The 25,502-nt window shown below is 52.3% G+C and overlaps 3 protein-coding genes and 1 long non-coding RNA gene across 5 annotated transcripts; 3 read left to right on the forward strand and 1 right to left on the reverse strand.

Annotated features, from left to right (window-relative positions):
- The first annotated feature begins 5,559 nt into the window (after positions 1 to 5,559).
- Positions 5,560 to 14,659, forward strand: PPP1R26 (protein phosphatase 1 regulatory subunit 26). Its single transcript, XM_080630511.1, has 3 exons — positions 5,560 to 5,707; positions 7,514 to 11,604; positions 14,578 to 14,659. Exons 2-3 carry the CDS (start codon positions 7,574 to 7,576, stop codon positions 14,630 to 14,632), a joined length of 4,086 nt encoding a protein of 1,361 aa, XP_080486637.1. The 5' UTR covers positions 5,560 to 5,707; positions 7,514 to 7,573; the 3' UTR covers positions 14,633 to 14,659.
- An 852-nt stretch (positions 14,660 to 15,511) lies between these two features.
- Positions 15,512 to 16,721, reverse strand: PIERCE1 (piercer of microtubule wall 1). The gene is made up of 3 exons (XM_080630809.1): positions 16,549 to 16,721; positions 16,397 to 16,475; positions 15,512 to 16,228 (listed from the first exon to the last, which is right to left on the reverse strand). Exons 1-3 carry the CDS (start codon positions 16,650 to 16,652, stop codon positions 16,043 to 16,045), a joined length of 369 nt encoding a protein of 122 aa, XP_080486935.1. The 5' UTR covers positions 16,653 to 16,721; the 3' UTR covers positions 15,512 to 16,042.
- A 48-nt stretch (positions 16,722 to 16,769) lies between these two features.
- MRPS2 (mitochondrial ribosomal protein S2) lies at positions 16,770 to 18,395 on the forward strand. Of its 2 annotated transcripts, none has more exons than XM_080630807.1 (4): positions 16,770 to 16,870; positions 16,947 to 17,012; positions 17,148 to 17,277; positions 17,575 to 18,395. In XM_080630807.1, exons 1-4 carry the CDS (start codon positions 16,843 to 16,845, stop codon positions 18,116 to 18,118), a joined length of 768 nt encoding a protein of 255 aa, XP_080486933.1. In that variant the 5' UTR covers positions 16,770 to 16,842; the 3' UTR covers positions 18,119 to 18,395. The 2 variants fall into 2 exon arrangements, with proteins under 2 accessions (XP_080486933.1, XP_080486934.1); XM_080630808.1 differs by having other exon boundaries at positions 16,830 to 16,870; positions 16,950 to 17,012.
- Positions 18,396 to 18,912: 517 nt separating this feature from the next.
- On the forward strand, positions 18,913 to 23,532 carry LOC308227680. The gene is made up of 6 exons (XR_013958116.1): positions 18,913 to 19,072; positions 19,491 to 19,547; positions 20,186 to 20,235; positions 21,293 to 21,342; positions 22,225 to 22,428; positions 23,168 to 23,532. It is a non-coding gene; the product is annotated as an uncharacterized lncRNA (long non-coding RNA).
- The last annotated feature ends 1,970 nt before the right edge of the window (positions 23,533 to 25,502 follow it).

Here is a 25,502-nt window from a genome sequence, read left to right on the forward strand (position 1 = left end):
AAGGGAAGTAAATACTCCAAGTAACAATCAGCATGTTTGCCAAATGCCGCTTCAACCAGCCTGGAACCACCCCTAGCAGGTCTCTGCACCCAGGGAGGCTTTAGCTCTCAATGGCTGCTCTGTCGAGGGCGATCTGCTGAAGACCCCAAGTCAAAAGGCTGCACAAACGCTCTGGCCCAGCATGTCCTTTCAGCCTGATGAAATTCAGAACAGTGGCAATCTTTGGTTTGATCCAAAACTCATTTCAGGAAGCATTTTGACCATGGAACCAAACTGCAGTCATTGCAGATCCTTAATCTGAGCCTGTTTGTGCAAAGTGCATCCTGCAATTGCAAAGGCACCAATGACTGAGCCTTGCTGTGCACTCTGGTTCCTGCCCTCCCCATTGCCCACCAGGGTGACCGGGCAGGCAGTGTCCTGGGGTGGCAATGGGGACTCAACCCTCTTCTTGTGGACAAGTGGCTCCCTTCGTGCCACGCTCCAGTCAGACTCTGAGCATCGCCAGCTGCCCTGTTGTGAGCTCCCCACAGAGAGGTTTCGCTTGTTTGCAGCCAAGAGACTCCACAGGATGCTAAAAATAGAGAATTCCATGAAGGTGATCTGGAAATCTCTCCTCCGTGTGAAGATGCCTTTTGAAACACAGGCTTACAGCTAACAGGGGCTGGGACAGCGCTCGGGATGGGCCTGCTGGAAGTCAGGAATTGCTCCATGGAAGTTGCCCAGCGGTCCCCTGCCTCGTGGGTGACTGCAGGGATGCTCCCGAGCAAGGAGCCGGTCAGGAAAGGTTCTCTGTAAATGCAGGATGTGATGGCTGCAGATGGACAAGTCCATGGCTGTGCTGGGACTGCTCAGCAGAGGAGTTGGGGGAGCAGCAATAAAGGGAGCCTGTGAGTGCTGCAGCCCCAGGACGAGCTGGCAATGTCTCTTCAGGAACCACAGCTGGAAAAGCCTGCCCAAGGCCACCAGAAAGTGCCCATTTGGTGGCCCAGTGAACACCACATCACCCAGTCTGCCCTTCCTGGGTAGTCATAGCCTGCCCATAGGTGAGCATCCTTGACAAGCCACACCAGCTCTTGGCTTCTCACACTCCTCGCTTCTCTTCGAAGCCGCAGACACTGCAGACTGTGCCGATAACAGCCTGACACCTAATGGGCACAAGCAGAATTGTACAAGAACAGAATCAGCTGGAGATGTGCTGGTGGGAATACAGCATTGCCTCGGAGCAAAGCCCATGGAGAGGGACGGGAAGGGAGAGCTGAGGGAAGGAAGCCCTTTAAGACCCCATACAGCACATGAAAACACGAAAAAACTCTAATTTAACACAGAAAGGAATGAGCTGTATGAAACTATTGAAGTTTTCATACGATTTATGTACTTTTTAATAGGGTTCTAGGTACAGAATATGGGAGAGGTGCCATCATTTCCTTGGAAATTTTGGAGGTCTCTGCCATATGTAGCAAGGAAAGGTCAGGGCTGCAATCAAACCTCCTCGCTGTAAATTGTATTTCTCCAGTTGTACTCTCATGCCAGATACACTGGGATTTACTACTGAAAAGGGGCATCCCAAAGCCATCCATTGTGCCCCAGAGACCTTCAGTTTTGCTTAATGGTCAGTGAGGAATGGGAAGTGCATCACATTTGAGTCAAAGCAGTTAAATGTGTTCTGTATCCATGCTCTGTGCTATACTTTCCACTTGATGTGCTTCATGGAGCCACCGGGTCTCTTTTCTAAGCAAATCCAGCTTCCAAAGGTGATTTACAACAGAGTTTTCTAAGGCAAGACACAGCAGAGCTTCCTAGCACCGAGCTTCACTAACAGCTGCCCTTGGGCCACCCTGCCCCAGATGCTGCTTCGCCAGGGAGCGTCCATCCACTGTAGGGAAGCTCACACCATCTCTGCTCCATTCGGAGGGTAAACAGAATCATTCAATGCCCAGCCCTGCTTGCTGGCAGCTTTCACAGCCATCTCTCTTTCTAGTTTTCTAAATTAGATTTTTCTATTACAACTTCGAGGCCTCATGAGTCTCCTTGGCATTTATTAAATAACAACTAAGCTCTTCAATTTACCATGTTACTCCATGGTCCACTTGTACTCCATCTAACATGCTGCCTGCGATCAGGCTGGAGGAGCCAAAGGGGCAGGAGGACACAGAGCGGGGCCACAGCTGTGACCTGCAGCTCACAGAGCCCTGCTGCAGCTCATAGCATGAGCAAGAGGGAAACAAGTGCTCAAGCCCCCCTGAGCCCTATTTTGAACCAGAGGTAAGAAATCCACTCGATTTCCTCTAAAGCCAATGCTGACACCACTTCTTCATGCAGACCCCAAATACTGACTGAGCTCAAGGTTCCGATTGGATTCCATCCACTTCTTTCCAACCATCTCCTTTCCCCACTGCTTCTTCCTCCAAAATCTCAATGGTCACAGCAGGATTCCACTTCTGTGGACTGGTTTTGCCCCAAAACCCAAAGATGTGCTTGGGGAATGCAGAACTGCCACCAGCAGACAAAAGGGCTTGCAGGACCTGGGGCTATCAACTTCCCTTGTGTCCTAGACCCATCTGTGCACTCATCCAGCGCCAGGTATGATTCACATTCCCAATGGAATGGCAGCGCAGCAGGAATGCCTGGTGCTTTAACATAGCTCCATGTAGGAACTGTAATTGATCACGAAGCCGTGGCTTATCTGACAACAAGATCTGAGAGGTGAGCCTTTTTATTCTTACTATTTGGTTTTAATCTTGTCCAATAGAAGAGCCATCACCTGAGCTCTGCTTCCAGCCTCTGATAACTCAGAGCAGCTTCTGCCTCTGATGTACCCAGAGCCACCTATAATGAGTGTCTGTTCCTACCCCCTGCAATAAGCTGCAAATGGGATGAGCAGATCCCGAGTTCGAGGAAGATGTTTCATCCCGAGCACATGAATGTCTCCCTGCCATTGCGGTCATCCTAACAAGAGGTCCAATTAGTGCTCCTGACTGCATCATCCATCCAGCGGGGACACAGGGACCACTGCTCTCATTTCCACAAAGATCATGGATCAGGAGGACAAATCCTCCCTAATGGGACCTCGGGGAGAGGCTCTGCTCTTCTTTCAAGATAAAGGGTGCACAGGGAGGCAACTTGCTCTGCAGAGCCAGAACATGCCACCCCCATGGGCAGGCACAGAGCAACCCAGCAGCAGCCAGCCCCCCCTCCCAAGCAATTCCATGTGCACAAAAACATTTATCCGGCTTCTGGCCACAGCTTTGACTTTAATTCGATTTTACAAGCACTTTCACATGTAAATTGACTTGGCCCAAGAGGATACATGAACACAAGAGCCCTTTCTTTCCTCTGGCGTCGCATTAGGAGCAATATGGTGAAAGGAGCAAAGTTGCCTCACCTCAGGGCTGCAGTTCTGCAGCTGAGGAAAAGCAAGTTCATTGTTTCCTTCTGCACACAGATGCTGGCTGCGCTGTTTTCAGCAGCCTTGCTCAAGTGAGCCACTTCAGAACATAAAAGCCTATTACATATCCCAGGCACAAGAACACACAGGCCAGTGTCTTATCGGCTCCGTTTTACCTATTGTAAAAGCAGGAGATAAACTAATGAGTCTATAACTGTGTCTGATGGTTTGAGATGTGGTCCTGTCCCATTCCCAGGACCAGACCTAGTTTGGTAGGTGAAGAACTCCTGAGGGGGAAAAACACTTAAGAACATGAGGTTGGAAACTGGGAAAGGGCACAAAAGGTATAAAAATACAGGTGTTCCCCAAAACAAGCATCTCTGGGGTAAAAGGAGGCGGAAATCTGTTCCGCAGCACTCAGCATATGTCAGCCCCATATCGTGCAATGTGTTGTCACAGCGTGAGAGCGAAAACCCAGCACTTGGTGGCTGGCATCAACAGCAGGGACAGGGCAGGTTCAGTCCAGCCGCGACGCCAGCTCTAGCAGCACCTTCCCTTTGTGTAAGGTCAGAACAGATTCACCCCAGAGCCTGGCTAAATTCTCACCAGTGCTCAGCACTGTACCAGGAAACTGCCCTCTGAGTCCTGAGTTCACCTCAGTGTGCTGAGGTGCTGGGATGCACTCCCAAAGCTGCGGCGGAATCAGCAGCATCCGTCAAGTATCTGGAGCTGTGAATGAAAAGTGACACCAAGAATGAGTAATTGGATGCCATAACGGCTATTAAGGCAAATAGGCCTGATTCTGACATCCACAACATTCTGGTGCACGGTCGCATGTCTGCACTGCCATGAGCTGCACCCTATTTTCAGCCTGAAACTCATTAAGCCTACTGTTCCCAGCTGCTGCTCTTGAGGTCTTCTAGCCCGAGCATTTCCCCTGTGATTTTGGAAACAAACAGCCAAAAGATGTGGTTTCCTCTGTAGCATCACAGGTGTTCAAGCGCAATGGGGGGAAAAAATGCACTGGGAAAGGGGAAACCAGCAGCACTTTGGGTTAAAGCACCAGGTTTGTGTTTGCTGGACATTACTATAATAGAATCAGCCAGGCTGGAAAAGCCCTTTAAGCTCATCACGTTCAACCCTTATCCCAGCACTGCCAAGGCCACCCCTAACCCATGGCACTGAGGCCTCGTCTCCACGGGGTGTGAACACTCACAGGGACGGTGCCTGCAGCCCTGCCCTGGGCAGCCTGTTCCAATGCCTGAGCACCCTTTGGGGCAGGAATTGTTCCTCAGCTCCATCTAAACCTGCCCTGGTGCAGCTTGAGGCCGGTTCCTCTTGTCCCATCCCTTGGTACCTGGGTTACCTCCTCGCTTAGCAAGGGCAACGTTTGTGAAGATTTACCCCGGGGGAGCTGGGCTCGCTCTGTGTCTTCAGCGAACAAGCAGCGTGAAACGGGTGTCCTGGAAGGATTCCTGACCTTGGCTCAGCTCCGGGAGCGCAGGAGCAGGCAGCGCCTCCCTGGAGAAAGCCTGCTCGCCACCAACACGGGTTAGAAACAGAGCACTAAAACCTTGCTGCTTCTCCACACGAAAGCTCAAACACCGTTAACTCCAGGAGCCAAAGCACCAAAAGAGGCCTCCGCACTCTCAACTTCAGTTCTAGTTCTGAGTTTGGAGCAGTCCGCGCTGTGTTCTGCGGATGCTTTGAGTTCCCCCCCCCGGCAGCCTCACTGCACTCCAAAGGGAGCGCGATGAAATGCGCTCCTCCCGTGCGTTGTACTCGGCTCCTGCCTCCAAAGTCAACGGTGCGAGCATCCGGTTGTGAGCCTGCACAGCCGCTGCCCGGACAGAGCCGCTCCGCGCCCGCAGGAGCCGCCTTTGGGTCCCAAACCCGGCCCCAGGGCTGCAAATGGCCGCAGACGCTCCTTGCCCCCCGCCGGACCTCCCGCTACCCACCGTTAACCGGGCCCCGGTCTCCCTCCCCTCCGCGCTGGCTGCGGCGCTGCGGCCGCGCCTGCCTTTGTGCCCCGGCGGCGGGACCGCCCGGCCCGGCCCGGCCCCTCCCCGCCCCGCCGCTCCCGCGGGCAGAGCCGGCGGCCGCCGAGGGCCGTGCGGTCGCTCCCGCCTCCCCGGCGGAGCCCTGCGGCGCATGCCTCCCGCTCCCCGGGGGCAGGGAAGGAAGCGCCGCCCGCCCCTGCACCAGAGCGGCGGGCAGCGGCCGCGCCGGAGCCGGAGCTCGGCGGAGCGGGGAGCCCGGCCCGGGTGTCGCCACCACCACCACGATCCGCCTCTCGGCCTCCGCCCGCGGCGGCAGCGGCAGGTGAGCGCCGGGGGGCGGGCGGAGCGGAGCCGAGCCGCGCGGCGGGGCTCCGGTGAGGCCGAGGCCCAGGTCCGGGCCCGGCGCGGCCGGCCGCGGGCGGTGGAAGGCGGGAAGGGGCAGCCATGGCGGCGCGGGCAGGGCCCGGCTGGGCGCGGGCAGCGGACGAGGCGCCCCGCGGAGGCAGCCCTGGGTACACCGCGCCCGGGAGTCCCCTCGGACACCCCCTGTGTGCCCCCGGGTGCGTGTCCCCGCACAGCCCCTGTGGGTGCTCTCCCTGTGGGTGTCCCCCATGGCCCTCGCACAGCCCCTGCGGTTGCCCCCCCCGACTGTTCCTCCGTGTCCCCTCGGGTGGGTGCCCCTCGCCCCTGGCCTGAAGCGGTGCTGGGGCGGGGAGTCTCATCCCAGCTCCATGTAATCCTTCCCGGACTGCCACAATCCATGTGTAGGGGAGCGAAGGCGCCTGCCCCTTCCCTGGTAACTGTGGAAATAGGTTAATAGGAGCAGGGATTTTTAGGTTTCTAATGGAGCTGAGAGCTCAAGTGGGATAATGGCACATGTCTGAGATCATCAGAATTCTGATTGCTGCCGTTTTGACCCTCAGGTGCTTGTTACAAGGAAAAGTGTTCCTAATTTACGTGTGCCCTAGTGAGTGTGTTGGAGGTGCCTTTAGAAAGGATGTGTGTTTCTGAAGGTCTGACCCACATTGTGTCGGGAGGCGCCTCCCGGTTCACCCAGGGATGGATACACAGGAGCACTGTGCTGGATCCTAGAGCAGAAGTTGGTCTGAGCTACCTTCAGCTGTCTAAAAGGTGGAAGTTAGAGCAGTGCTGTGTGCAGGTACCCGCCAGTGAGGAGGGATGTTCTTGATCATGGTACTTACAGGTGTTCATAATCCTCATCCTGCTCTTAAAAACTCCTAAAGCTTTGTGTTTACCAAAAGCTTTCATCCTGCGGTGAGGCCGGGGTGGCTGATGACTTGGAGTCATTGCTGTGTAGAGGGTTTCAGGAGGAAATAGGCTCCCTTCTCTTTGAGCTGCCCCAAGTCCCTGAGCTGTGTGTGTTTGACGCCACGCTAGAACTAGTAAAAGCTGTCTGGGGCTTGTGCATGAGTCCAGGCGTGATGCTAACGTGGTTGTTCTGCTCTTTGAGTGAGAGCAGGTTTGTGTCCCACCGCCTCGGATCACGGGCCAGCTCACTTCATACCCACCTGTTGAACCGTATGGACAGCGTTGCTTTCGCTGTAGAGCTGAAGCACTGAGCTCCGCACGGCGGGAGTGCTTTGAGAAGGGCAGATTTGCCAAAAGAAACAGGAGAGGAATGTTTTGCAGGGTCCTCCACTCCCACCAATCCCACTTTCAAAGGAAAGGTCCCCTTAAATTTGTGCTTTCTTGCACGAAGTTCACTGCAAAAATACTCAGACAACCGTGAGTGAAGGAGGGGATCACACTGAGGTGCCATCAGAGCAGTTCTGTGTGGGGCTTGATAACACATGGTTGTTTAGGAACATACAGAAAAGAGAACACAACCTTCCATGGAAAGTGCAGGGAGACTTTCGGAGGTGAAGATCATCACCTGCTTGTGCCAGAAGATACTGAGAACCATAAAGGATGAGGGCTCTGTCTTACCTTTAATGGCAGCAATGACTGATTTACCCATTGGAGTTATGCTGAGGAGTAACTCCTGCGATTACCTGGCACAATAAGCCCCAGTGTTAATAATTGGCCATTTATGTTACCAGTTTCATTACATGGAACTTTTAGAAGGTACATGTGTAATAAAAACCATTTTCTTCTTTTTTTCTTGTAGGATGGAAGAGAGATCAGTCTGAAAAACTGTTCCGTCGTAGACCTGCTGTTGTCTGCTAGAATGTTCCTGATGAATGCTTCTCCTTTGGTAGCTCTTCAGACAAAATGGGAGTCCTTTGGACCAGCGAGGAATTGTAGATACCCTGTTTGCTACCCTGAACCTGAAGAAGACGTCAGTAGAACCTCTGTAAGTGCAAAAGTTCAGATGATCATAAACAACCTGCAAAATCAAGAGTCTCCCCTGGGTATGAACAATGAGTATGATTGTATTATGCAGAAGAAACAACAGGGAGAAAAGGGCAGCAGTAACAGAGTCATGTCTAGCACTGCGTTGCTGCAGAAGCATCCTCAGTACACCCAGTGTGGGTGCCCTGCTGACTCGGATGACACCGAGGAGGAAGAGGGTGTGGGGTTTCGGAGACTCCTGCTTGATTCTGATAGCGACGACTCAGTGGACCGAGGTATAGAGGAAGCCATTCAGGAGTACTTGAAAGCAAAAAGCCAGAGTGACCAATCCTTGCAGAGGGATGCAGAGTGTTCTGAAAACGTAAGCAGAGACAAAAGGTTTAAGAGAGAATTCTCACAGAACAAAGTGGCAAGTAACCTCCTCCCTGTGAAATTCAAAGCTGAGATGCTCTCTGAAGAGTACCTGTCTGACCACCTGGGCATTGGGAAAAGGCTGCAGCCTGCTTCCCCTCAGAGCATCAGTAGCGACGACTCTTTTGAACAGAGCATACAAGCTGAAATAGTGCAGTTCTTGAATGAGAAGAAGCAGCAAGAAATTAGTAAATGTGTAACTGGGGAGGAGAAGAAGGATTCCCATGTGAGATCTGCCCTAAAATGTAGCAAAGAAGCAGCAAACAAACCAAACTGTGGTGCTATAAAGCAAGGTTGTAGCGCGCTGCTCTTGAGACACCATGCCAAGCTGCAGAAACCCAGCACACAGGCCAAGGGTTTGCAGTCTAAAACCCAACCAGAGCCCAGTGACTTCAGCCAGGTGAACCCAGCCTATCTGGAAATGGCCACTGCCAGCCAGCCCTGGGCAGTAGAGCAAGATGGAGAGAGTGGAGCTAATCACTGGGAGACCAGAGGAGCACCTGTCAGCGAGAGCATGCACGCATCTGACTCGAGCAGCGATGATGGCATTGAAGAAGCCATTCAGCTTTATCAGCTGGAGAAAATCAGGAGAGAGGCAGGTCACACCATGGACTGTGTCCCTTTGCAGAGGGAGGAACTTCCTACAAAGGGTCTGGCAGACATTTCTGCAAGCCTGACAATTAGCTCAACAACAAGTGCCTCACCAGAAATCCATAAAAGCCCTGTATGCAACAAGAGAAAAGAAACTGATTCCAAGTCAACAGAACTCGAAAGCACCAGCAATGACTTTAACAAGCTGTTTAAACCACTGAAAAAAGCCAGACATTTTGCACTCCCAGAAAACAAGATTGCTGCTTGTGAGCTCACGCTGCAGGCCTCTTGCAGAGCAGACACATCTGCAGAGCTCATGTGTGCGGAAGCTATCCTTGATATTTCTAAAACAATCATGCCATCCCAAATGGGAAGTGACAGCAAGTCACTCGCTGCAGACTCCTTCTTCTCTCCCCAGCTCCTCTCATCCTCCCGCTGTGACAGCGACAGCAGCCTGGTGGACAGTGATGATAGCATCGAGCAAGAGATCAGGGCTTTTTTGGCTCTGAAAGCACAGTCAGAAAACCTTGGAACAAAGCCTCCCAGCCTGTCACACTCACTCCAGATGCCTTTGCCTTCGGATCAAAGCAGCCTTGCCAGTACCCTAGAGCCTCCTCTTCCCAAATCACTGAAGCTATCACTGAATCGTAAAAAGAGACTCAAAAGGGAAGGCAGAATAGCAAAACAAGGTGCATCAAAACCACCTGAGCAGGAGGAGACAGGACTTTTGCAGCCAGGTAACTATCCAAAACTTGCTGTGCTGCAAGAGGAACATGCCCTGAGCAGCCCCACAGAGCTCTGTGATGCTCAAAGGCTTGGCAGCAAAGAGCCGAGGCAGCAGCAGCTGATGGCTCCTAAACTGTCTGGATCAGATGGCAAATGTGTGGCCTTGGACTCCGTAAACCCTTTTATGCAGGTTCAGAGCAGCACAAGAAAGCGTGTGAAAAACTCCATCCAGACTCCAGAGAGGGATGGTTCTGATGATGAGAGCAGCTCTCTGGATAGTGATGAGGACCTGGATAATGCCATCAAGGACCTGCTGCGGTCTAAAAGAAAGTTAAAGAAGAAGTCCAAGGAGCAGAAATCTCAGTGCAAGAAGAGGGTGAGGTTCAGCGAGACAGAAGCTCAGCTGCTTGATGGATTTAGCAGCCTCCAGCAAGGCAGAAATCCCATGCTGCTGAAGAGCTGCCTCTCCAAACCCAGAAAAGCCACGAAAGAGAATGCGGCCCGAAATCCTCCTGATAACACAAATGTCAAACTTCCCAGTGAAAAACCAGAGACCGTGAAGAGCTCGGACTTTAACCTACAGCTTAGAAAAGGGTCCAAACCCAGACCAGTCACAAGCCAGAATAACCTGCAGGCAGCTAAAAATAGGCAGTGTACTTTCACAGCCCCATCGGACGCTGATGACAGCAGTTCAGTGGACAGCGATGACAGCATTGAGCAAGAAATTAGGAAGTTTTTGGCAGAAAAGGCTAAAGACTCTGCAAGCAGCTCGGAGCTACAGAAAGATGATGCAGCTCTGGACCTATTGAGAGTGACCAAACAAACTGCTACGAAAGGAAAAGCAAAGCCACAGCTGGTTGAAAGTGAGCTTGACCTTGTGCTGGGTCAGAGTGACAAGCCTGAGGTGTCTCAGCAGACTGAGGAGTTGAAGAACTCTCTTGGGACAGAAGGGAAAGGTGCAATGTTACATGGCAGTGGGAAATGTGCTCCCTCAGCAGAGAATGTTCATACTACTGGTCAGTCAAAAGCTAAGCAAGGACTGGTGGGGGTTAAAGGTGCTGCTGCTGGTGAGGTATCTGGAAGCACAGCAGGTAAAAAGGATGTCCCTAATCCAGAGCCCGTGCAGAAAACACTTCCACCTAAAACCAGCAAAAACGAAGGTGGTAAAGTACAAAAAGTAGTTAGTGCAAAGCCCAGATCCAAGAGAAAGAATACCTTTCAGCTCAAAATCTCAAGTAAATTTATTGCAGGTCTAAAGTGTGCTCGGGAGAGGAAGAAATCCATGCTTCTGAGCAAAAGGCAGAAAGCAGAGAGCTTACTCGCCCAGAGCAGTGCGTTAGGAACAGAGGCAGCTTCCCAGGATGCAGATGTGCTTAATCAAGGAAAAGGAGCCCCCTTGCCCAAAGATGAGTTTAGTGGGGACAGTCCAACAGCAATAAAAGAATCCAGTTCTCAGAAGCTCACTGGGGAAGGGTCAAGTTCCCCTGTAGCAGAAACCTGTGGAAGACTGGAGGCTGCTCCTCTGCCTGTCAGGGAGGAAGCAGGGGGCTGTGAGCGGGCTGGTGCTGCAGCAGAGCAGTCAGATTCACATTCCAATCTCCCTTTGCAGGAGCAGAGCGTGGCAGCAGTGAAGATAGATAAGGTTTGCAGGGGAACATCCAAAGCTGAGAGCGCACAGATGTGGATCGAGGCAGGACATATCCACAAAGACAGCTGGGCTGATCCAAATGTAGATGCTCCACGCCCTGAGCACAGCCTGGCAGTGGTACAAGCAGATAAAGTCAGTAGAGATGCGTCTCAGCTGGCTATACATGTGTGCGGCAAGGGAGAGAATAACCAGCAAGACAAGAGCCCAGCTCCAGGTTTAGGTTGCCCACCACGGGAGCTAAATGTGACAGCGGTAGCAGTGGATAAAACTGGTGGAGGAGCATGTACAGATAACAGCACACAGATGTGCAATGAGAAGGGAAAAGCTGTCTGCCAGGACAGTGATAGGCAGGAAGAAATGCAGGTATCCAGCTCCAGTTTGGAAGGAAAAATACCTGTCCTGGAGAATAGGGAAACCACTTGTGAAGTGAACCAAGGGCAGGAAGTTGTAGACAAACCCTGTGCAAAAGTTCCTGAGCTCCCTGCAGGGATCTGCCCCGATTCCCTCTCTAAAGGAAAGGCTTCACGTCTGTAAGTACGCTTCTTTTTACAGTAACAGTCTTTCTAGAGAACAAATGTCATTACCTTGCTCAAACTTGAGACCTGGGAGTCAATGGGGGAGGCTGATACCTGTATATCACAGACACCTGTATCACCTGTGTACACACACTAATGTGAAAGTGCTTCTGTTAACAGGGATCTCATGGACAGACATTCATCGTTTTTGTAGAATTTTGTAAATTATTTAAAGTGTTCTAAGGAAATATTTTTTATAAGGATTTTTAGGGCTGCCATTGCTGCAGGATGCTGTAGTCACTGTAGATAAGAGACTGGCTCATCACGCTTTAAATGGTGAGGCCTCTAATCATATGTATAAATAGGAAATCTGTTTGTGCACGGAATACATTTGGCAATCTGCTCAGAGGAGGAGGACACAGCCTTTGATCGCAGTGCTCTGCCTCTGAAGCCCATTGTCTGACACCATTCCCGTTCAAGCTGCCTTAGGACAACCCCATGCCACGGGCCTATGCCGAGGTCTCCGTTCTGCCCCCCAACCCCGGGGGCTGTTGGGTGAGTTCCCTCAGCACAACTCCAGCCAAGCCGGTGCAGATGTAGGTGTGGGGCTCCAGACTTGAAGATCCAAATGCAAACTCAGGTAAATAACGTGGATGGGTCTGTCTGCACGTCCTGGGTGAAGGCAGGAACCTTCTGAACCCCCACAGCCTCCCGCCGGCGGGTGATGATTCCATGCAGTCTGAGGAGCGTGTCTGTGCTGACACCAGGATCTCTGTGGATTTCACTAGATTGATGCACTGTCGGGCCTGTGAGGCTGAAACAATTCCTCCTTGTTCTCAAGTCTCACTTTGCTGCCCTGCAGTTATCCAGAGATGGATTTTGGTTTCCTGAGTGAACTTCCTGGAATTGAGTGCCCTTACTTGCCTTGTTCAAAGGGGTTTCTGAACTCTTACATCTCCATGGACTCTGATTTTCACTTACAGTTTTTGTGCAATAGAACAAAGCTGGGTTTGCTCTAGGACATCCCTGATGTAAGCGCCAAGGATATTTCCAGCACTGTTCCTTCATACCAGTAGCTCTTTCTCTGCCTCCGTTTCCAGCAGCAGGAATAAAGCAGTTTTTCACTACTCTCTTTATTTGTACTGACTTGATACAGGACTGAAGTAGCACGTTCATATCACCAAACAAAAGTGCCCCCGCTCTGCCTTCCCTGAAAGATCCCAGGAGTGGGAATTTGAGCCGTTGGTTGGTTCTTCTCATTTGTGTGTCATGAAGTCCTTTGAGCAGTTTGTTCTCACATCTTGCCCCTGTGAACTGACCCGATGCTCTCTTTATCCAGTCTCCTCTCAGCCAAACTTACTGTCCCTTGGTGTCTGTGTCTTCCTGGAGGCTGGCCTTGATGTTGGAAAATGGAGCGAAAGCAGCCAGGAAGGGATCCAGAGCCACCCAGGATCCCCCCTGGTGTGGTCACGTTTGCACGACAGTGGCAAACTACAGCGTAGCATAGAGTAGAACAAGTAACTGTGGCATGTAGAGAAGTGAACAACAGCCTTTGTGTGTTTATCCTGTTGTGCAGTTACGTTTTAAACCTGTTTCTAGTGGTCCCTGGACATTTCGTACTGTTCGGCTCCCTTTTGTAGCCCTTGGCTTGGTGGCCGGTTTGTTTAAAGCATCAGTATCTCATTTTGTGGTAGGATACCTTGGAAAAGTGGTTTCTCCCTTGGCTCACATGCCTGCAGCCCCTCTGCACAGGTGTGTTTTGGCTGCCTTGATGCAGTTGCAGGATTTGGGCCTTTTGGTTGGAATAGGTAAATAGGCTGGTATTTTAAAATAGAAGTTTTCAGAGTACCTTGCTTTCAAAGGATTAAACTGCATTAACAGGGGGGTGGACACATTCTGTACTGTTTGTGTGAAATAAGCTGAATGGTCCTCCTCAGAGCTGTCAGTAAATCAACGCTGAGCCTCACGAGGTGGTGTCTGGTGCCCTGTCGATGTGTCTGTGTGCTTGGTACTGCTCACGACCAGATTCAATTAGGAAGCAGTTCCCATGAGCTTGTGCTTTAAATAAAACCTGATTTCAAGCAGCACTTTTTTAAATTGAGAAACTTGATTTGTACATAGGAAATGATGTACATGGATACGTTTATAATGGTTAATAAATGGGGTTCTGACCATGGACCGTGAAACCAGAGTGCTCCTATGGTTTGTGTCATCGTCTGGAGTGAGCAGTGATTTTGTGTTACCTTTCCCCCCTCGCCTGGAGTCCGAAGATGTGATTGATTTGTACCCAGAGCTGCAGTTTGTCTTGGTTGGATAGTAAAGCCTCACCTAATTTTATCTGTACACATGAAGATTTTGCTTTCATAATGCTGAGTAGAAAGAGTCTGTTCCAGGTAGATTCCCTGCAGTGAAATGTGTCATCCTGAGGATGAGAATTGGGATTGGTGCAGGTATTCCTAACAAAAGAAGTGTATAACATCTGAGCAAACGGGTCACTGTGTCTGAAGCCACTAAAACAGGGGAATGGAGGAAAGTAAGCATAAGGAAATCAGTGTTTGACACATGGTAAGTGAAGCCTTGAGCAAACTGATGTGTACCGCACATCTCTTTGGACTGGCTGCACCTTGTGTTTTGCTCCCTTCCCAGCAAACCTCAGTGGAAAAGAACTGGGTAACCTCAATCCAGCGTATCCCTGGGAACAGTGTAGGTGAGGTGAGGTGAACTGCACCCGGATCTCTTCAAAGGAGCTGGCTTCGATTCCAGGATAAAACAGTGAAAGAGTTGAGACGAGGGAGGGAGGAGGTGGCGGGTTCTGGATGAGGTATGAAGACTAGGGGGGAAATAGGTGACAAAAGCCACTGAAGCCGTTTGCAAGAGGCAGTCTGATCCCTAAATTACTCCATCTGCAGAAAAATCTATGGCTAAAAGTACATGTAAACTGTCACAACTGTGTATTAATTCAGCGCTTTATGTTGGTTTTCATTTCAGGAGAAGAAAGGGAAGGTGTAAGAAGCTCAAGGTGTTGTCGACTCTGATAGAATAGCAGCGAATGGCTGAGGGCTGCTTGTCCATTTCCAGAAGTTAAAGGTTTTAAGAAGTTAAGTATTTTAAGAAGCGTTTCTGCTCAGTCCCTGTGCTGGTTCCATTGTGTTGGGGTGTTCTCAGCAGAGGTTCTTTAGCCAGCCCTTCTGTTTGAGGTAACCATAGAAACTGCAGTGAAAACTGGAATCGTTTGGGAGGTGGCATTGAAACCTTGCTGCTGGGAACACGGTCCCACACTGGGGTTTCAGTGTGGGAAGTGAGGAAGTGAGGAAGTTTCAAGTGAGGGCCTGGTTTTCTGTTCAGTTTTGGACCTCAGATTTGTGCTTAGTGACGATAACCAAAGAGGATTCCTCTGCCTTCCAAGGATGCTTAAATGCATCCTGCACCGTTTGCAAGGCTGTATAAAAATAACCCAAACAGGGAACATCCCTCACATGAAGAGTATCATTCGCAGTGGTGTTTGGACACACTATTACACTCCTTGTTTCCTTTCTGGTTCTTCAGCAAACAGCTAGAACAGCGTTGTGCTCATGCTCTGTGTGTGCTGTTCCCCCTGTGAGGCGGGACCGTTCCTCGTCAGACACAGGCAGCACAGTTTCTGTTCAAGACTAGTTTGTAAGCCACATGTTCCAGGTTGTTCCAGTGCAGTGCCTGTGCAGATGATGCAGTTCCACTCGCTGGGTAACCACTGTTGTTACAATAAACCTTGAGAAAGACGTTTTCTCTTGGATTAGGTGTTGTTGTTTGTGTCGTTTCTGAAATCCCTGGAGCTTTGAGAGGTGAGGAAGGTGAAGGAGCTTTCTACAAGAGACTCAAAGGCTTAATGGGTACCTCTGGAAAACCTGCACTTTGGTCGTTCATTAAATAGTACAGAGACAGGTTTAGGGTCTTAAATTTTAATGATACATGGTACATCAGCCAGGAGCTTAAAGGATCATTAGTAGCAGAGAAAAGGGGAATATAAGTATGTAATGTACATTGTCCTAGTATTTATGCTGCCTATAAACTAAATGGTTCATATGCGCTATTTAGCTGACATTTAATAACCTTAAATCTCAATTGTTGTTCCTAAAAACACTCGTTCTGTAGTGATTTCCCTCTGGTACCAAGGTGGTTCCTGTGTTTCTCCCAGCAAATTCCTGGACTCGGTTTTAATAACACTTTTAAACTGGTTTTCCCCAAAGCTTAGGCAGGCCTTAACCAGGCCTGACTTAGATGGTCACTGGTGGGAAGCGTGCGGGTTAATCTGGTGCGAGTAGTGAGCATGTGAATTACTTTGCAGTGCAGCGCTTCCTGTCCGGCTTTCGAAGAGGCTTAGCAAGAGATTGAGGGGCAGGGCAGTGCTGTTTGCTTGGGGGGCTTTGGGGGGGGTTATTTAGGCAGCAGTGACCCTATTGCTCCGGCTGCAGCTCTAACAGTGGGACGGGCCGTTGGGGTTGTAGCTGGGGTGGAAGTCGAGGTGGTCACGGGCGGTGATGAAGTTGTCTGGGCCCGTGACGTGGCTCTTCTCCAGGGCTGTGTTGAGCCCGCTGTTCCTGTACGGGCCCCCCATGCCTTGGATCCTCGTAAAGCCGTGTGGGGTGATGTGGAAGGAGGTCTGGAGAGCGAACAGAGGGGAGAGGTTCTCAATGCCACCACCAGCAGCGCCTGGGCTCAAGCGCACGCGGACGGGTCCTGCTGACCCCCAAGTCCTCCTCGGGGCTGCTCTCCCCCAGCATCCCTTTGTGCTCGGGGCTGCCCGAACCCTCGGTGGTCCCCAACCTACCGGCACCTCGTGCACCGTGGGGGCCCTGCTGCCGTACGTCTGGTTCGTGGTGCGGTACCGCGGGTGAGGCTCCGGCTTCCTGCGGGAACAGAGCGGGGTTGGAGCGGGGCTGCGCGGGCCGGGGCCGCTCGGGGCCGGGCGCGGGGGCTCACCCGTAGCCGCAGAAGCGGTCTGGCTGCTGGAAGCGGCCGGGCAGGCTGGCGCTGGTGCGGTAACAGTCGCTGGTGCGGGGCCCGGGGCCCGGCGGCCCGGACATGGCGCAGGGACGGGACGGGACCGGGACGCGGAGCCGAGCGTTGCCCGGAGACGGGACGCTGCGGGCGGGGCCGAGATCGCTCCGCGCCCCGCCCCGGGGATCGCCCCGCCCCGGCCCGGGAAGCGGAAGGCGCCGCTTGACCTTCATCATCTTCCTCCTCCTCCCGCCCCCGGCGCTGCGGGCTCGGAGCATGGCGGCGCCGCGGCTCCTGCGGGCAGGTGAGCGGGTCCCGCACGGCTCCCGCACCGCTCCCGGCCCGCACCGCCCGCCTCACCCCGCGTTCTCTCCCCGCAGCAGCCCCGCGGCTCTACAGCAGCATCGCGGCCCCAGCCCTGGCCCCGGCCCCGGCCCAGCCCCGCGGTGAGTGATGCCGCGCACTTGCGGGACCCTCGCTGGTGTCGCCAGGCCCCTGGCGTTGTGGGTGCATCAACGCCCTTCGCATCCCCTGCAAACACAACGCGGGGCCGGTGCGTTACCGGGTTTCCTTTCTCTCAGCCGGGGATGAGAAGCTGCTTTCCGAGCCCCTCGCGCACCCCGACTTCTTCAACGTGAAGGAGCTCTTCTCCCTGAAGGATCTCTTCGATGCGCGGGTGCACCTGGGGCACAAAAAGGGATGTCGGCATCGGTGAGTGAAGCAGGAGGCTTCCCCGGGCTGTGTCTGCACCGGATGGGTCTGGAACTGCCCATGGAGACCCTCATGTCCGCATGGGCATGTACAGGGACCCTGCCCAGTGTGAGCCCTGCAGCCGCCAAGCCCTGGTGGGACACGCTGTGTGCAGCTCTGCAGAGAGCTCCTCTGGTGTCACTGGGGTTGGAGGCTGGGAAGGGTTCCACGGTGAGGCCGCGCCACATCCAGGCTGCTCAATGCCTGCATCACCCCTTCGCCGCACCCCCTTGTGTCGCCCTCCCTCTGCCCCTGCAGGTTCATGGAGCCCTACATCTTCGGCTGCCGCCTGGACCAGGACATCATCGACCTGGACCAGACGATGGAGCACCTGCAGCTCGCCCTCAACTTCACCGCGCACATCGCCTACCGCAAGGGCATCATCCTCTTCGTCAGCCGCAAGCGCCAGTTCTGCCACTTGGTGGAGAGCACGGCGCGGGGCTGCGGGGAGTACGCGCACACGCGTTACTGGCAGGGTGGGCTGCTCACCAACGCGCCCATCCAGTTTGGCGCCGGCGTGCGCCTGCCCGACCTCATCATCTTCCTCAGCAGCCTCAACAACGTCTTCGAGCCGCACGTGGCCATCCGGGACGCGGCCAAGATGAACATCCCCACGGTGGGGGTGGTGGACACGAACTGCAACCCCTGTTTGATCACGTACCCCATCCCGGGCAATGACGACAGCCCCAGCGCCATGGAGCTGTACTGCAGGCTCTTCAGGATGACCATCATCCGCGCCAAGGACAAGAGGCGGCACAGCGAGGCCGTGCGTGAGCTGCTGAGCAAAGCGGAGGGCAATTAGAGCCCGTGGGATGGTGCCCAGCGGGATGGTGATGGGCATCCTGCACCCAGAGCGCTGGCTTTTGGCAGGGCTCTGGTGCTGTGCAGAGACCCTGCGGTGGTCCCGGCTCAAACAGAAATGATCCAGAGCGATGTAAGGGGATGGGAGTCAGACCAGAGCCAGCTCCTGTCCTTGTGTGTGTCCCCATTGCACAGAGGCACCTCTGTGCTGTGGCCTCCCCATCCTTGAGCTTGTGATTGCTTGGATTTCATGCTCTGCCCTGATGAATAAAGGGCTCCACGATCTTTCTTCTGTCTTCTTGTGAAATGGGGGGGCTCTGGCCAATGTTTATGGCCAAGGAAGGGGGTGAAGGTTGTTCCCACCCCGGGAGCACACAAAGAGGAGCAGGGAGGGAGGTGGCACATCCCAGGGCTGGAGGGTCTCTGCTTTATCCCGGAGCATCTCGAAGTCCAACCTCGGCCACAGCCATGGGGAGTGGGAGGGCTCTAGAGTGCAGCCGGGAAAGGGAGCCCCAGCCCCTGATACACCGGGGGTGCTCCTGGGGCAGCCCTGGCCACGAGCAATGGGCCGGGGATCCCGGTCCCGTATCCGCATCCCAGTCCCGGGTCCTCTTCCCGGTCCCGTATCTTCATCCGGGTCCTCGGACCGGCCGCTCCCTGCTCGGCGTCCTCCTGCCAGCAGAGGGCGCTCACAGGAGCCCGCTCTCCGGGCGGGTCGTCCCCGCGGCCCTTCCGCCCTCGCTCTATATAAGCGGAAGGCGGGAGCGCTGCGGCCTTTTCGCCGGGTGACCGCGATGGCGGCGGGGCCGGATCGGAGCCACCGCGGGGTCTGCGCTCCGCCGGGCTGGGCCCCTCCGGGCCCGTTCCGTTCCGCGCTGCCCGCCCCGGAGCCGCTCCCCGCCGGAGGGCAGCGGGAGATGATGGTGGTGGTGGTGGTGAGGAAGGCGAGCCGGAGGTACGGGGGGTGGTGGTTCCTGTGTGCATCCGCGGCCGAGTGCGAGGCGCTGCCCGCTGTGACCCCGGAGAACCGAGGCTTGGTCCCTGCTCGCCCGCGCCCGGTTACAGGGATCAGAGGGGGCAAAACGTGCTCGGCCACGTGGCCGGGGAGAGCCGCGCCTGCCCGAGCGGCGATGGGCTGGGTACAGCCGGGCTCCCGCGGAGGCGGGCGAACACCGGGGGTGCCGCTGTTAAAGGTTCTCAGAGAATTGGAGAGTTCAGTGAACCTCGCCAGAAACCGATGCTGTTACTGCTGCGGTTTAGTCTTGTATTGCGTTAGGGGTGCAGGTCACAAGGTTGTTACACACTCTGCTAAACTATGATGAACTAGTATTAACTAAGCTATTATTAACTCCCCTTTTCTTGTTTTTCTTCAGCCTGGCAGAAGGCAAAGGGTGAAGTGAAAACGATTTGCACGTCCTGAAAAGCCAAAGGTAAATGGTGTTTAACGCGAAGACCTGCACCCATCTGTTAGCGCTCTGATCTATTGCATTTAGTATCTCCACGCGCACCAAATCCCACTGTAACGCTACCGAATAGGTGATGCTGTTCTTACAAACGCGTGTATTTATCCCCTTTCAGTCCTTGTGGCTTTCCCAGGCTGCCACCATAGGCGTTGCAAAGGTGGCTGCTGTGGCACCTTTGTGTCATGAGGTGGCAGAGAGCGACAGGCTATGTTCTACGCTCGTTTGCTCCCAGACCCGTGAGCATTCAGAGTGATTGATGGCCTGACATGGTTTATAAACGGGTTTGGGTTACCTGAAATGCAAGTAATTAAATGTGGGAGCTGTGTGTAATAGGGTCGAAAGCTGCTCTGTGTGGCCTGTAGTGGGTCTGCAGCAGAAGACCCACTGTGTGTGGCTTTTGTTTAGCCTTAAAATGGGTAGAATCCTCTTGTGGTATGAAATAACGAGTTGATGTGATGTACCTGAACCCTGCCTGTGCTGTGCGTTGGTTTCTTTAGCTTCCTTCTCTTGCTTGTGTTATCAGTGAAACAGAGCCCATCTAACCAGGCTCTGAGGTGTGTCTGGATACACAAAGCAAGCAATGTGTGCATTTCCCTTCTTTGCAGAGGAAGCTGCAGGACCCGGCAGACGGAGGAGGTCTCCTGCAGGACCCGAGGTCAGCAGCAGTGGGTGCAGTTAACGCTGTTGAACAGCCGCATGCCCCAGCTCGTGTTGCAGACGTGGCTGTAGTGCCTTGTTTGTGTCATTAGGTGGCAGAGAGGAAAAGGCTGTGTCTGTGCTGGTGCTCTGGAACCTGTGAGCACTCAGGAATGATGAGCAGCCGGACACTTGGTTCCTGGTTTTCCTGTGGTTTTTCCTTTAATGTTAAGTTTAAATGGTGAATAATGGACAACTCTGGAGGGACAGGGTGCAGAAGCCCTGCCCTCCACTGTGACAGTAATTCTCTTCATGACTTAATGTCACATAATCTTATGTGACAGATAAGGGTACCTTTTATGCTGTCATAGTCTATGCTTTAGAAGTAAACCTGTTTTACTAACCTGCTGTGTTAAAATCTAATTCAGGTTTGTTGTATATCATTTATTGTTACAGAGGAATGGCAGACTCCAGTATTCTCTATTCTAATAGCCCCAAGTCCTTGGAGATTTGCTTTCCTGACACGTTGGTATCATTAGGAGTCGGAGATGAAGAGGTTTCCTATGCCAGAAGCTTGTAACTACTCAGAGCTCAGTAGTTTGACGTTGCTGCTGCATTTACCTCTTTTCTCCAGAGAACCAGCAGAATATGGAGCAAAATTCCTTAGAAAAGCAGTTAAAATGATGCCAATTTTAACTGCATCGGGGAAGGCCTTTTTAGGTTTTGCAAGGACAAGCAGAAGTGACAGCTCTGGTCTTGAATTCTATTTTTGCCTTCAGCAACCCCATATGGCCTGCAAGACATTCTTGCTTGCTGCCTGTTCTGATGGTGAAAAGACACCTGGAGTTCTGCAGGGTTTAGTGTTATGTAGATACCAAGAATCACACCTGGGTGTGGAGGGAATGGGGGAAATAGGCTTTTGAATTTGTTGTTCTCAAAGTATTGATGTAGATAGAAAACCAGTTTGCTGTGGATTCAGCGGGTACTGGAAACCATGCCCTGCTCCTAATGTTAACTCAGCAGCTCCTCACTCCTTCCCCCCAAACCCAAACTGAAGGTGTTTTTCCTCCTCACAGCTATGGCTGAGACCAGGGCTGAGTTCTGGAACTTGCTTCAACTGCTGCAGGTAGGTGTGGCATCACTTGGAAACACACTGGGCCTCAGTGGGTGTCTGGTAGGATCCTTGGGTTGGTACATCCTGTCCTCCTTACAGGACAGGGACAAGCAAAACTAAGTAAAATAACACTACCAGTGTAGACTTGGAGAAAGAGCTTAAGTTCAGTAGGTTTGCATCTTTTTCTGTTGGAAAACCTCTGCTTTAGGTGGAGCGCCCTCAGGTTCCTCTGCTTTGCTAATGCAGCAGTTTTCACCTTTTCATTTCACTTAAACTGCCTTCCTCAGCTCCCCAAGAGCATCCTTTTAAGGGCAACTGTCAGTCGAACAAGGCACTTCTGTTAAAAGCTTCCGGGTTTGTGTGTGTTGAAGTGCCTGAGATGATGAAGATGGGCTCTGGTGCTACTGCAGCCTGACACGAAACACTGCTGAAAACATCCTCATGTCTCACATGCAAGATAATGAGAGATTGTGTCTTAGGCATAATGAAAGAAAGAAAAAGCTTAATTTTAGTAATAAAGCAACAAATTGATGCTAAAACCTGAAGTCCTTTGAGTGGTGAGAACAGCTCTGGCCACGTGTGGTGCAGTAAAACTGAGGCTTTGCAGTGACTAATGGCTTGACAAAACCTGGCAGTGCTGGATGGTGGAAAATGTCCTCATTAAATGGGCATTAGAGGGCCAGAGGTGCCATTAGCCAAGCAGGCTGCTGCTGGCTGCAAAGTGAGCCATTTAATTGGGAAAAGTCAGTGCCTACTAGCAGTGGCTTTGGAAAGAATGCTAATAAGGTGGTTGGGGATGTGCTCTGCAAAGAGCCATGCCCCAGGGTGGGACTCTTCTATTTAAATACCCTGACTTCTAACCCTGAAACACACATTTGGGTTATTTTTCCTCAGGCTGTGCTTGCATCAAGGGTCCTGTAGCAGTAGTGAGTGCCTAATGAGTGTCTCTCCAGAGCTTTACTCCGTGAGGCATAGGAGAGCTATTAGAATGCTCCTAACAGCATTTGCTGTGAACCGTCTCCCCCAGCCTAAGCAGCAATCCCAGGCTATGAATATTGCTTCAGTGAAGGAGCTGCCTGGCTCTCAGCTGTGGAAAAGGTGAGTATTTTGTATTAAAGTGGCATTGAGAGGAATGAAAAGTCTTTGTGCACGTTAACTTAGCCCTGCATCATTCGAACTGGTTTACACCCTGGCTTTGAAGGCTGGAATAAGCCCAGCTTTTCTCTCTCTGCACTATGAACGTTGTCTCTGCAATGAGGTTGGCAAACTCCCCTTTGATTTTTAGAGAGCCCAGGAGGGTAAGAATAACCATGGGCAGGCTCTGGCTGTGCTGTTAAATTCCCCCCTTCCTGGACCAGAGTGTGCTGCCAAGCCAGGAGATGCTTTTCAAAGCCTTTCTGTTCTAGTGGCAAAGAACCTGTCCTAAATGAGCCTAGTTTATTATCATCTGACTCCTGTCACTGCTTCAGGTCCTGGTCCACTCAGGTTTGCAGGTGCTTGGCTTCCACTGACTGCAGTGTTAGGGTGTTCGGTGATGCTGGAGTTCGGTGCTTGCTGAAGCTTCCCTGTGAATTGTGATAACCCAGCCCAGCTGATGACTGCCCTCAAACTAGGTTTCATTTCATGAAGCCTTTATTGTTTCCTCTGGGATGTGAAAGTCTTTGGGTAGTCTCGAGACAAACCTGATATAACGCTTCAATCAGCTGAATTAAAGCAATTCTGTGTCCTGAGGAGCTGCAGTGACCAGCAGGAGCCTGCATGCATTAATTAGCTGCTTGCTATTGACTTCTGCTGCAGTTGGAGTTGTCTCACACCCTGTGCCTTCTCTTGTTTGCAGATCATGCCTTGAGGCTTGGAATTCCAGCAGACCTGGCTGCAGGAGAAAGGGGCTGTGGTGTCTGCAGAGGATCTGTAGGGTGCTGAAACTTCATCTTTTCAACGTGGGTTCAAGCTCACAGCAGCCAAAGTGTGTGGTGGTGATGCTGCTGGTTCCAAGTGCTTCCTGCAACCTGTGTGCTTGGATGTTGCAGAGAACTGACTGTTCTGTTCCCAGGGTCCCTTCTGCCTTTGCTGTGCTGCTGTTGAATAGCCCCCCGAGCTGTAACCTTGCCCTTCTCCCACTCATCTCCTGAGCTGTTTTCACATTCTGAAGCGCTCTGCTTTCAATCTGTGTGTTCGCTGCATGGTAAGAAGGGTTATAAAAAACCCCAAACAACTAAATAAAGATGCCACCTCCAGTGAGCCTAGAATGTGTTTGTGTTTGTAGCACCTCAAGTAATACCTTCTTTTTAACCATTCTGGGATAGAAGACTTATTTGTGGCTGTGAGAAATGAGATGGCTTCTTTAAACAGTGACAAATAGAAGCCTTGCTGCTGACCTCCAGCCCCTTGTGTCCTAGAGCAGCTGAGATGGGATTGTCACTCTTCCAGTGTTCTGCTTTTCCTCTTTTTCCAGCTAATGTGGCAAAGCTGGAGCAGGCCCGAGTGTGAAATAGCTTTGCCTTTAGTCATTTCTCACGCATATTGTGGTGTAGCTTGTAAACCATGAGCGCATGTGTGAAAACACTTGTGCTTTGTATTAGTGATGAACTAAACCCTCTGTTTTTGGGATGTGAGTTATGAGGGATTCCTGGGAGTGTGTCCACTGCTGTATGGATTAATCACACAGGAATGTGGCAGCTCCCATTGGAGGTGTCTGAATAAGCTGCCTTGGTGAGTTCTCCAAGCACAGGGGCTGTCTTTCTCCTTGAACTTCATACTGTAAGAGATTCTGGTATCTAGGGTCATGTAGGTAAATGAGGACCATGGTGGTTTTCCTCTACTTTTCTAGGTGCTCATGGGCTTTATCTACCCCTGCTTGTGGGGCAGGGAGTGATAAAGTGCAGGGGTGGTGAATTGCTTTCCCGAACACCTGAGGGGAGAGGATTTGGAGTGGGTGTTGGGTTCCTTTTTCTAATAGAAGGAAATGATTTCTCTGGAGCTGGTTGCCATGGGAGTGCAGGACCAGAGATGAGAAGCTGGGGTGGCTCCATGGAGCTGCATCGACCAATTCCAGTCCCCTCCTTCCCCTTCCACCCAGTGCTCCCACTCCACACAGGTGACACTGGGTGCCCTAATGCCCGGAGGTGGGGCCTTGGTCATGTTTGTGTCACTCCTGAATTAACTGAGGAGCTGAGGAACTCACCACCCTTCAAACAAATCCCACAAGAGCTCATCCTGACCACAGCTGAGTGATGCTGCCCAGCCAGCCCCTCTGGGAAGCTGCACCAGCACTGAACGTGTGGCTGACACTGAAACGTTCCCTCCATAAATAACAGTGAGAGGTAAGGATGATCCTATGGAAGGAATAGAAGGGAAAACTGGTTATCTCCTCTAAAGGGCCCATAAATCTGCAGCTGTGAGAGCAGCACTTGCCTGCACAGGGGAGGTGCTGTCAGATGTACTTCCTTTGCGACTGTACTTCAGATACATGCCCCACTTCAATAAGCAGTTGGTGAGAGCACTGCCATGTGGTATATGGCATATTCCTGTCAGCAGGAATATGACTGAGTGAGCTTGGGGTAGGTCACACAAATTCCTCCTCTCTACCCCCAGGTTTCAAAGGTTGCTATAATTGAGTGTTTAAAGGAAACAGACAATAGAGCCTTGGTAGCATCTACACAGGCACCCAAGTGTCTGGGAGCCTGCTGCAACCTTGCCTGCAGATCCATTTTAATGCTTTAAGCTATTCTTGGCTTTGGATGCTTCCAAAGCCAGAACGTGTGAGAGAGCATGGCCTGTGCTGCCAATTCCAGGCTGTGGGCAGGAGCTGGTGGGAGCCTGGCACAAGCCACCACATCCCTGTCAGGGGTCAGGCACTTCAGAAGGAATGATGGAACTGCCAGGCCTCTCTGCTGATCTGCTTCCTAAGCCACAGCTGGATCTGAAGGCAGATGACTCAGACACTCTAGGAGATGCTTTTGGATGGGGAAATCTACCTTCCCCTCCTTTCCAGCTTGCGGGCAGGCTGGTGCTGATACTGCTGCGTCGCTACTGATGTGCTGGTGCGATTCACGTAAAAGCCATTTATTTACATCAGAGACGTTCATCAAAAGATGATGTGACAAGAACAGCACGAATGATTCACTCTCATCTCGGCGCTGCTTTCCTGTTAATCAAGGAACAGTTTGATA

Source organism: Psittacula echo (assembly GCF_963264785.1).
Source record: "Psittacula echo genome assembly, chromosome: 16".
Lineage (NCBI taxonomy): Eukaryota > Metazoa > Chordata > Aves > Psittaciformes > Psittacidae > Psittacula > Psittacula echo.

What these genes read in the sequence shown, in the direction of transcription:
- PPP1R26 (XM_080630511.1), top strand. Translation starts at nt 7,574, where the DNA reads ATGTTCCTGATGAATGCTTCTCCTTTGGTAGCTCTTCAGACAAAATGG. An exon ending in AAAGGAAAGGCTTCACGTCT is followed by an intron (nt 11,605 to 14,577) that starts GTAAGTACGCTT and finishes TTTTCATTTCAG; the next exon opens with GAGAAGAAAGGGAAGGTGTA.
- MRPS2 (XM_080630807.1), top strand. Translation starts at nt 16,843, where the DNA reads ATGGCGGCGCCGCGGCTCCTGCGGGCAG. An exon ending in GCCGCGGCTCCTGCGGGCAG is followed by an intron (nt 16,871 to 16,946) that starts GTGAGCGGGTCC and finishes CTCTCCCCGCAG; the next exon opens with CAGCCCCGCGGCTCTACAGC. An exon ending in AAAAAGGGATGTCGGCATCG is followed by an intron (nt 17,278 to 17,574) that starts GTGAGTGAAGCA and finishes CTGCCCCTGCAG; the next exon opens with GTTCATGGAGCCCTACATCT.
- PIERCE1 (XM_080630809.1), bottom strand. Translation starts at nt 16,652, where the DNA reads ATGTCCGGGCCGCCGGGCCCCGGGCCCCGCACCAGCGACTGTTACCGC. An exon ending in GACCGCTTCTGCGGCTACGG is followed by an intron (nt 16,476 to 16,548) that starts GTGAGCCCCCGC and finishes CTGTTCCCGCAG; the next exon opens with GAAGCCGGAGCCTCACCCGC. An exon ending in CCACGGTGCACGAGGTGCCG is followed by an intron (nt 16,229 to 16,396) that starts GTAGGTTGGGGA and finishes TTCGCTCTCCAG; the next exon opens with ACCTCCTTCCACATCACCCC.